We start from the raw sequence: 11,346 nt of genomic DNA, 5'->3' as shown, positions 1-11,346 counted from the left end.
TGAAATTTTGCAGACCGTTTATTGACCTTTGGAAACAAACCTCATTGATGTTAAAGTTTACAACTGGTGTGATACTATAAGAAGGCTTGATAGTTCTTTCTTGTTTTGTTTCTCTTCATAGTTTCTTTTTTAAAATACAGACTGTATTTAACTGGTTCTGAGTTTAATCGATATTATACTATGCATATAGAAACAGAACTTCGTGTTTTATTATATAAGGGCCAAGCTACACATAACGAATGACACTTGAACAGCAAGTGTATTTCTCCCTGTTCACTTGCCCTCCACTCAATCCACTTGCCGTTCAAGTGTCATTCGTCATGTGTAGCTTGGCCCTAATTTGCACATAAAAATAGAGGGGGGGAGAAGACAGTAATCTCTTGGAAGGACCAGATGACGGATTCTAGGGAACATTGCATAGAAGCAAGGTGGAAGCATTTTTCAGGGCTGTGCCGCTGGCAGAGAGGACTCTTATGAGAGTAACTTCAGGAGCAGAAGACCAGACAGAGCCAGGAGGAAGGATCCGGATGATACTGGGGCTTTGCTACATTCAACAGTTTTAATAGTGGATCCAGGAGTTGCAAAGCTCGCAGAGGCTCCAGGTTTTAATTCTTTACAGGCAGCCTTTCCGAAGCAGCCCTTCACGATGCTGGCCACCTTTGCTGAACCTGAAAAACAAAGAAGAGAAGTGAGGGGATCTCTGTGCTACCCCCTGAACAGTTTTGTCCACCCCGCTTTTCTGTCAGCATGGTCCAGGCAGATAACAAAATCAAATTTCCACAAAGTAGTTAAAACAAAACCAAACTGGACTCGAAGGCTAGGGAAATTCCCTCATACAGGGGCGTGTTCAGAGGGAGGACTTGCAAATTGCAAAGAGCCCTGAAATGTGCGGTGATTGTCTGCGCACAGAAAGAGATCTTGTACAGCCATAGAATCTCTTTTGGAGAGAATGGGCTAGCCAGGACTGGAAAGAAAGTTTTGCCTTCACGGTAGGGGCAGCAAAACAACCAAAATAAACCGTCACCAACTAACTAATGCGGCTTCAAGAAATATACAACACTCTTATATGAAAAATTTACAAAAATTTACTCGTACAGAATTGAATTATAAGTATAAATATATATTCCACAGAGCCCTAATAGAACATCCGTGTTAGGGCAATTATCCTCCTTCACAAGAAGGCAACAAGGGGAGGGAAAAATTTCAATAACCAAACCCCTGTGTTAGATGCAAAAACATAATCACTTAGAATAGGGCTCAAAAAAGCCTCTACATAGAGTAATACAGAGTGATACAAATTTCAATATGTATAGGGTACATACATGTTGCTCAAAACAATCTTTCAGCAAGAATTAAATAGAATCAACATGTTTTAAATTGTAACTGAACGGGTCAGCCAGCAAGAGGTCCCGTTTCCGGTATCCCCTTCTTCAGAGCAGTTACAACTGTGGAAGATATTCAAAAAGTACAAATCAATATAAATTAAACCAACATGTAAAAGTCCTTCATACATTAGTTCTGCAATCATATACTCACTTATGATGAATCAACTAGTGCATCTATCTCACTTGTGGCTCGCTCACTGGCGTATGCAGAGTATCAAATCCTATCTACTACCTTAAAAGCTCGTTGTTAAATTGTCCTCATATACCATCTGAAGTTATTTAAAGGAACAGAGTCCCAAGATAGTCCTCACAGGTAAGATGTCATATCACAATTGATGTTCAGTCCATATGGCTCCTCTGTATGTAGCTTGTAAATCCACCACGCCTCTCTCCTTAATAAATCTTGTTGTGCCAAGGTGTCTTCTTTGAATTTGCTCACGTGTAAAACTGTATATACAAAGTCATTCTCTCGATGATTCATAGCCGACATACATAGTGGAGGAGGCGCCGCTGGTGGCCCATTTCTCGTATATAAAACTGTATATACAAAGTCATTCTCTCGATGATTCATAGCCGAGAAATGGGCCACCAGCGGCGCCTCCTCCACTCCCCGACGGATTCTTGATCGATGTTCTTGTATACGTATTTTGATGGTTCTAGTGGTGCAACCTACATACATAAGATGTATGTATGTCGGCTATGAATCATCGAGAGAATGACTTTGTATATACAGTTTTACACGTGAGCAAATTCAAAGAAGACACCTTGGCACAACAAGATTTATTAAGGAGAGAGGCGTGGTGGATTTACAAGCTACATACAGAGGAGCCATATGGACTGAACATCAATTGTGATTTGACATCTTACCTGTGAGGACTATCTTGGGACTCTGTTCCTTTAAATAACTTCAGATGGTATATGAGGACAATTTAACAACGAGCTTTTAAGGTAGTAGATAGGATTTGATACTCTGCATACGCCAGTGAGCGAGCCACAAGTGAGATAGATGCACTAGTTGATTCATCATAAGTGAGTATATGATTGCAGAACTAATGTATGAAGGACTTTTACATGTTGGTTTAATTTATATTGATTTGTACTTTTTGAATATCTTCCACAGTTGTAACTGCTCTGAAGAAGGGGATACCGGAAACGGGACCTCTTGCTGGCTGACCCGTTCAGTTACAATTTAAAACATGTTGATTCTATTTAATTCTTGCTGAAAGATTGTTTTGAGCAACATGTATGTACCCTATACATATTGAAATTTGTATCACTCTGTATTACTCTATGTAGAGGCTTTTTTGAGCCCTATTCTAAGTGATTATGTTTTTGCATCTAACACAGGGGTTTGGTTATTGAAATTTTTCCCTCCCCTTGTTGCCTTCTTGTGAAGGAGGATAATTGCCCTAACACGGATGTTCTATTAGGGCTCTGTGGAATATATATTTATACTTATAATTCAATTCTGTACGAGTAAATTTTTGTAAATTTTTCATATAAGAGTGTTGTATATTTCTTGAAGTCGCATTAGTTAGTTGGTGACGGTTTATTTTGGTTGTTTTGCTGTCTTACACCGTCACTCTCTCTTTGTGTGTTTGTATTCACGGTAGGGGCATCTTCAATCCTTACTTAGTTGTCCTTCCTTCAAGGCTCAGATGCACTTTTATAACAGGAAGAAAAATGGAGGCGTTGAAAATGCAGAAGGCAGTGACCTCCTTAAGCGCATAACTTTCCCCCTGTTCTGACCCCATCGTGATAGCCATGGTTTTCAGATACCTACATGGGGGGCAGGGGGACAATACCATCCAATCACATTTTTTTTAAAGACTCAGCTCTCCGTCTCTCCCATTATGCATGCCAAAGACACCTAAAGATGCCTGTATAAGCATCACCAAAAACCTGCAAGCGCAGCTGCAGATAGCAGCGCTGCCTTAATATAAAAGGGGATATTCGATATGGCAAATGTGAACAGGCTTCAAAAGAGCGCCACAGCAATGAACTGACAAGAGGGGGACCTGCAGAGATTTACGAGGGAGAGGAACGCCCGTCCCTCTTGTGGGCCCCTCCTTCCTCCCCTTTTGCTCTTTTGGTGGTTCACCGACAGGGCCTGCGTGAGGCCGTTTCTGGTCAGGAAAGCAGCGCAGGGGGAAGGCGTAAGTCCGCTCTCAGCATGTGCTATGGTACCAGTCTGAATTGGGGTGCCCATGCACTGGGGGACTGAGGAACTTGCAGCACATGTCCGATTGCAAGGACCTGGGGCAGACCTAGGGGTTCTAGGCACCCTGCTGCTTTGCTTGTTGGCACTTGAGGCACAAGCAGGAGGAAACCAAAAACCATAGAGTTTTTGTAAATTTTAGAGCCTCTAATGCGTCAAATATGTCTAATGTCTAATGACATCACTTCCAGTTTTTACCAGAAGTGACATCAACATGTTGTCAGCTGGATTGAGTGATAATGCCACCTGGCTTCTGATTCTGCCAACTCACCTACTGAGAGTTCAGTCACAGCAGTCATGCAGCCATCTTGGCTAGAAGGGCAGGTCTGTTTTTCCCCAGAGCAGGTGGTGCCTTGACCCACACATGTTTCACACTCCAATGAGGACCCTGGGGAGGGAAGACAGAGGGTCTCACTGACTGTATCGGACCTTTATCTGTCGGGGAAAAGGGCTGCACCTGGCATGGTTTGTGTGGTGGTCCCTCTAAAGTACCTGGCTCTGTTTTCACCACTACCTGTACCCACTACCAGATGTCAGTCAAGCATCACAGCATGACACCCATCTTTGTGTTTCCTCCCAGGATCTGCCCTGTGGTTCGCACTCAAAGCTGACCTTCTGGCTTATTAATGCAGTCGGGGGATTCCTGGACACTTGTAACCACCTGTTAGGGTTGTCAAATCTGAGTTGGAAAGTTCCTGGAGATTTGGGAGTAAATCCTGTGGAAAGCTATGTTTTTGGAGGGGAGGGACCTCAGCCTGGTATAATGCCATAGAGTTAGGCTTGCCATCTCCAGGCTGGGAAGTTCCTGGAGATTTGGGGGGTGGAGCCTGGTGAGGGCAGGGTTTAGGGAGAGGAGGGATTCAGCAGGGTATAATGTCATACAGTCTATCCTCCAAAGCAGCCATCTGCTCCAGGGGAACTGATGTCTGTCGGCTGGAGATCAGTTGTAATTCCTGAAGATCTCCAGCTACCACCTGGAGGCTGGCAACCCTACACAGAGTCCACCTTCCAAATCTATCATTTTCTCCAGGGGTATTGATCTCTGTAGACTGCAGATCAGTTGTAATTGCAGGGCATCTCCAGGCCCCTCCTGGACGCTGGCAAGCCTACTACTTATAGTGATTTCAGCTAATGGGATGGCTCACAGGTTTCACTTTCCTTGGGAACTTTTATCACATGCCCTGAAAAGATGCATAGGGCCAGGGGTGGAGGAAGGTCCGTGCTTACCTCTGGTGGATTGATGTGATGGTGTCTAAGTCTTGCAAATATATAGAGACTTTGTTTACACCATTGAAGGAATGCCAGATGATACCGTCTTAGATCTGGCTTAGCCCATTGATGCCCCACCCCAAGGAATAACCCCCCTGCCCTCCCCAAAGAGCTCCCAGCCATCCCCTACCTGAAGTTAGAAGCACTGAGAGTAGAAAGATTCCCAGAAGAGCCTTCATGCTGACGGGAGCTGCAGACTTTAAGAGCTGAGGGACAATTCTCTCTCTTCCTCCGTATGGAGCTTTCTGCTGTGGGTCACTCCCAATATGGAAGTCTAGAAGGGGAAGTGACCAAATCTCAAATTGTGTCAGACCGCTCTATTTCTTTTGAAATCAACCAACGTTAAAACAATTTCTCTGCAAACAGAGTGTTCTGTACAACAAATAAACTCCCCATTTGCGTTTTCAGCATGACTTGCACACTCTCTCTTTCTACAATCATTCCAACATTGTACACCAATTTCTACAGTTTCTTGCTAAATTACACTTCGCCTTATGAAGACATCTTCATGTGTAAACCAAAAGCATGCCCCAAGAGAAATAAACCCGAGATGATAAGGACTATATCTGCACTGTAAAGATTTGGAAAAATGTTGTTACCTGCTATATCTGGATGTAATAGATTGTGAAATACTGTCTGTAGAAGCTTGTACAATATATTGACTATGAATGAAATGCTGTTATGCTGTTATGTTAATGAACGGTTTTGTTTAATGAAGGATGAGCTTTGTTAGCCATAAAAAAAGCTTTGCAGCTGATTAATTTTGTTGTTGTTGTATTATTAAGAATGTTATTGAACCATTTACAGAACACATCTTTTGACTTGTGATTTGGGGCCAAGCTACAAGTGAAGAATGACACTTGCCTGGTAAGTGAACAGACTCAGGGCCAAGCTACACATGACGAACGACACTTGAACGGCAAGTGGATTGAGTGGAGGGCAAGTGAACAGGGAGAAATACACTTGCCATTCAAGTGTCATTCGTCATGTGTAGCTTGGCCCTCACGTGTATTCCTCCCAGTTCACTTGCCATTCACTTGTGCTCCGCTTGATCAAGGGCCAAGCTACACATGATAAATGACACTTGAACGGCAAGTGGATTGAGTGGAGTGCAAGTGAACAGGGAGAAATACACTTGCCATTCAAGTGTCATTCGTCATGTGTAGCTTGGCCCCAAGTGAAGCGCAAGTGAATGACAAGTGAACAGGGAAGAATACACGGGAGTGTGTTCACTTACCAGGCAAGTGTCATTCGTCACTTGTAGCTTGGCCCTTAGTTAGTTTTCACGGATTATTGTGTTTGTTTTCCCAAGAGAAATAAGCCTGGGGAGGCACCCCCCCCCCAGACCACCTCTGCCAGTTCAGGCAGGGAAACAGTCATGCTGCAATGTAGGAGACAGTCATGACTGACCTTGCCCCTCACCTCACCCTCCCCAGATGGTTTGTTGTTGAAGACTAAGGGCTCCTATTGGAGTCCAGGTGGCTCAGGGGGAATCGGAGAACCTTCACCAGAGGCTCAATGGAGCCTCGTGGCTGGCTGAGGCCATAGTCAGGGTCATTTCCTTCCACCTTCTGGTAGGCATCCAGCACCAAACAGCTGGGGGATATGAAGAGAATTTTATTTATTTATTTATTTATTTATTTATTTCTAGCCTGTTCTACCTGCAAATGGGCTCAGAGCAGAGTACAACAAATATAAAACAGCATAGCAATTTAGTTTAAAAACAACTAAAACATCAAAAAAAAAACACAACCCAGCAATTTTTAAAAGACAGCAGTAGCAGAAATGAGCCCCTGAGGCGCAGAGTGGTAAACTGCAATACTGCAGCCCAAGCTCTGCTCACGACTTGAGTTCGATCCTGGCGGAAGCTGGGTTCAGGTAGCTGGCTCAAGGGTGACTCAGCCTTCCATCCTTCCGAGGTCGGTAAAATGAGTGCCCAGTTTCCTGGGGGTAAAGTGTAGATGACTGGGGAAGGCAATGGCAAACCACCCTGTAGAAAGTCTGCCAAGAAAACGTCGTGATGCGACGTCCCCCCATGGGTCATTAATGACTGTGGGCCAAGCTACACATGACGAATGACACTTGAATGGCAAGTGGATTGAGTGGAGGGCAAGTGAACAGGGAGAAATACACTTGCTGTTCAAGTGTCATTCGTCATGTGTAGCTTGGCCCTCAGTGTTTGCACAGGGGACTACCTTTCCCTTTTACCTAGCAGTAGCAGTACACATTTTACACACCCTAGCAATAACAACAAACCATGGGGCTGGATAGCTAACTGCTAGATGTTAGCAAAACAGGAAGGGTGGTAACCACTCCCCATGGCCCGCCCCCCCCCCATGACAGATTATCTCCCTGTGGGAGATGATTAGGGTGCCGTTGAAGAGAGGCTGGGCGATGAATTGGCTTTAGCGTGTCACAGAGTCCATTTCAGGGTTGATCAGGCAGTAGAGAGAGAGAGATCCGTGAAGGATCTTTTCCTCTTCCACCATTGTGTCAGCTGCATCTTGTCCAGGTTAAAATGGCTCATGGCTTGGTAACATCGAAGTACAACCAGGCTAATGATATTTTGGCCCCCAACTGTGATGTTTTTGCTGATAAAAGAGATGGAACCTACAACTTTTAGTTCAAATAAGCAGTTCCCTTATCACCGAGCTGCAACCTTCCTCGCACTTGTTCTTTCTGTAGAGCTGCAAACTTGTTGGTGGGGTAGGGGCAGCAAAGCCTATCCATCTGACTTTATTACCTCCCCCCCCCCCAATCTCTGTAGCCCTTCCTGCCAGCATGTGCAAGCAAACCATTTCCTTCTGTACCCTGCAGATAAGAAGCGCTAGCTGGCCGGATGAAAGCGATAGCTTCAGTTCTTTTCTTCCCAACCCCGTCTTCCCTGCTGTACAAGCTTTCCCTTGACTGCCTTGGCTAGCGTAGGCCCAGTTCTAGTTGGTGGAATGATTCAGGCAACCGGAAAGCGTGGTCATATAGAATTAGAAAGTCCTTCTCTAGCTGTTACTATAATGCAGAGGAGTTAGCCGTGTTAGTCTGTAGTAGCAAAATCAAAAAGAGTCCAGTAGCACCTTTAAGACTAACCAATTTTATTATAGCATAAGCTTTCGAGAATCAAGTTCTCTTCATCAGGCATCATTTGATCAGGCATCTGATGAAGAGAACTTGATTCTCGAAAGCTTATGCTATAATAAAATTGGTTAGTCTTAACGGTGCTACTGGACTCTTTTTGATTTTGTTACTATAATGGTATTACAATGGGCAGAAAGTGAAACACAAAACCACTAATCAAGATGCTCCAAATTTGTCCCTGTCACGCCCATATCTCCTGATAACAGACTTGGATCCTAATTTGTAAATTTCTGATTGTACATCCCTAGCAGGCAGGAGTGGTTCAGGATCCTACCTTTTTGGCTTTTCTATCAACTGTCATCTACACGGAAAGGGCTGTGACAGTGATAAATGCCTTATTGTTTTTCAGATGAGTCCGGAACGTAAATGCTTCAGTCTAAACAAGCTGCAGAAACTTTCAGTGATGCGGTTAGTCTCTTTCCTTTGAAGCCCAAAGGATCTATTATGTAGAGATCAGACCTGATCTACGATCCTGCAGAAGCCTCCTCACCAAGCAGCTGTTAAATTGTTCAGCAAATCAACTTTACCTCTAGGCATGAGAAGGACATTTCCCCTCTTCACTGTGGAATCATATATCTGGGAATTGGGAGTCAGGATCTTTCAGATTACTTGGCGGGGTCAGCAGTTTACACCTCCCCACTTCTCATTGTCCAAATTATGTTTGGAGAATAAACAATGTGATTTAAATCACAGATGCCAAGGAATTCACAGTGCAATCCTAAACACGTTTTCAAGGCAAGAGACTAACAGAGGTGTTTTGCCATTGACTGGCTCTGCAATCCTGGTCTTCATTAGAGGTCTCCCATCCAATTACTAACCAATGCCAACTCTGCTTAGCTTCTGAGATCTGACGAGATCAGGCTCACCTGGGCTACCCAAGATTACTCCCTTCTGAACCTATTGGCTTCAATGAACTTAAAAGGTGTAACTGTCTTTAGGACTGCACTGTTAAGAATCATTTGACAGGTCCAAGTTGACGTTACAAACTTAAAAGCAGCCTCAGAACCTTTGGGAGTAATTTTCCACTATGTAGTTTAAAAATACAATAAAGATGTCCTTTCTGATTTCTTAATTATCTCATTTCCTTCTGTTTGATAAGCATCAAACAAAAGAATTTCCTTTCTCTCTGGAAAACATTCCATTCCCCCTCCCTTATAGTTAACTACAGGATTTCCTTTCCGATGTTTTGCTCTTTGGAATTAAAGCCATCACAACAGGGGCCAGAAAGGACGCCTACTGCGATGGGTGTTTGGATTGCGTTTCCACTCTTTCCCAAAGCTCACTTGCTGTTTCAAGCAACCAGTGGAAGACCTTCTAAAGCAATCCAGATTCTTTTATTTTGTCCTGGCTGACACCTGTAGATAGATACGCAGAGCAACTCATGGATTAACTTCTCCCCAAGTAGAAATAAAGAACAGGAAGGCCAGTGGCTGGTTGTTGATCTGTTGGTGGCCAATAGCCACAAAAAATCTGCCTTCTAGCTAATCAGACTCTTGGTCCATCAAGGTCAGTACTGTTTACTCAGAGCCAAGCTACAAGTGACGCCTGACACAGCCTGGACACTTGTCAGCTTCCCTCAAGTTTTGATGGGAAATGTAGGCGTCCTGGTCTTGCAGCTTGGCTCTCCATTTAATTGAAGTTTACAGAAAGGCAGTCTATGGGAGGGAGAACATGCGGTCGGGAGGGGAGTGCAGGCATTGGGCTCTCACTGGGCGCCCCCCTTCCCCTCTGCTGGGTGTGCGTGGGGGGGGGGGTTCTGTAAACTTCAATTAAATGGAGAGCCAAGCTGTCAAACCAGGATGCCTACGTTTCCCATCAAAACTTGAGGGAAGCTGACAAGTGTCCAACCTGTGTCAGGCGTCACTTGTAGCTTGGCTCTCCAACTAGCTACAGCTGTTCAGGGTCTCAGGCTGAGGTTTTCCATAGCACCAGCTAACTGATCTGGAGATGCAGAGCTTCAGGCATTCCGCATTCCAAGCAGATGCTCTATTATTGAGCCACAATCCCAGGGCATCCGGTCTCTTTAAGTAGATGGGCACATTATGTAGAGGAGGTATCTGTTTAGTTTCTGTACCTCTGCAGGTCCACTTTGGGGACCCCCACCACCACCACCACAATGACCCTGTGAGCCAAAGCCCCAGACTTCCACCCCGCAGTCTAGTCCTGATGGCACCATGTATCAGATGGCTTTTAAAGGTATAGTGGCAAGACAAGTAAAAATGAAACTCCTGCTGTCCAACCAAGTCTCATGGGATGTTCTCTCCAGCAAGACTGAAGACAGTTGATACATTCCAAGGGAGCTGGAAGTGACCTGGGAGAGGCGTGGGCTTTCTGTATATATATAAAATTCCTTTTGTCTTACTGTTACTACAGAAAACATGGTATGGAGGAGCATGCACACTGTTGATAGGGCTGCCAACGGGGAGGAAATATAGTCTGCCCTGCTCTTGTGCCTTTAACAGCCCCCTGGTCTGCAACAGAATGGTGGAGGAAACTTTTCACAGCAGGGAAAGAAATGGTATTGTGCCTGCTTTTCAAGGGACAGGGGCACAGGCTGGTTGGCTACACCACTGGGAGCCGCGATCCCTCTTGTGCATCACCCTCCATCATCTGAACAAATGTTTCCCTTTCTCTTTAGCCAAAGCATGCATCTATTTTGTAGCTCCCCAACCTGTGGGATCGCCATTAGAAGCAAAAGGGAGGAGATGAGCTAACTTACCAAAAATTCTTAAAAGTTTGCAGGCAGGAGGATTTTTGCTGGAAGCCTCAACAGGATGTCTATCTGCAGCTCTAGAATGTTGCAAAGGACTTGTTCACTCCCACCACCACCCTTATGAAGGAAGGGAGGGTTCTGATAAAACAGAAACTCCCTATTATAATCCAGCCTGTTGTAAAACTCCTGCAATGCAAATCCATCTGGAATTGGGTTTTTTTTTTTAAATGTAGAAGTCCAGGACACAGAAGGACTTATGATTTTTTTTCCCCTCTATAACTTCAGGTTGCCTGTCTGATTTGCAAAACTGCTTAACGTAGATTGCCTTCACATCAGACTTGTAAGAGGAGAGATTAGCCTTTCCATTTTGCAGAGGGGACAATAGAGACCAAAATAGAGATCAGCCTGTATTTTTGTAAAGTAATAACAAAAGCCGAAGAGCTCAGGCCCTAGCGAGCCTGCTTGCTAAGTGAGGAGGACTCAAAGAAATGAACAGAAAAAGAACCTGCCAGAAATGTCTATAACCCTGTTAACCAGCCCAAGAATTTCAGTCTGTGTTTTAGGATTTATGAATTGTTGCAGCCAGCGACGTGCAAACTGAATAAAAACATAGTTAGGGTCTGAAGTTT

At 44.4% G+C, this 11,346-nt stretch overlaps 1 protein-coding gene across 1 annotated transcript; it reads right to left on the bottom strand.

The window, feature by feature from the left end:
• On the bottom strand, positions 1-10,815 carry LOC129342794 (phospholipase A2 inhibitor and Ly6/PLAUR domain-containing protein-like). The gene is made up of 4 exons (XM_054998681.1): positions 10,724-10,815; positions 5,003-5,146; positions 3,875-3,991; positions 1-668 (listed from the first exon to the last, which is right to left on the bottom strand). The coding sequence occupies exons 2-4, from the start codon at positions 5,049-5,051 to the stop codon at positions 472-474; spliced, it is 363 nt and encodes a 120-aa protein (XP_054854656.1). The 5' UTR covers positions 5,052-5,146; positions 10,724-10,815; the 3' UTR covers positions 1-471.
• Between the last annotated feature and the right edge of the window lie 531 nt (positions 10,816-11,346).

Source organism: Eublepharis macularius, chromosome 15 (assembly GCF_028583425.1).
Source record: "Eublepharis macularius isolate TG4126 chromosome 15, MPM_Emac_v1.0, whole genome shotgun sequence".
In the NCBI taxonomy this organism is placed as follows: Eukaryota; Metazoa; Chordata; class Lepidosauria; order Squamata; family Eublepharidae; genus Eublepharis; species Eublepharis macularius.
Note: the sequence above shows the minus strand (reverse complement) of the source record. Positions and strands in the feature narration are given on the sequence as shown.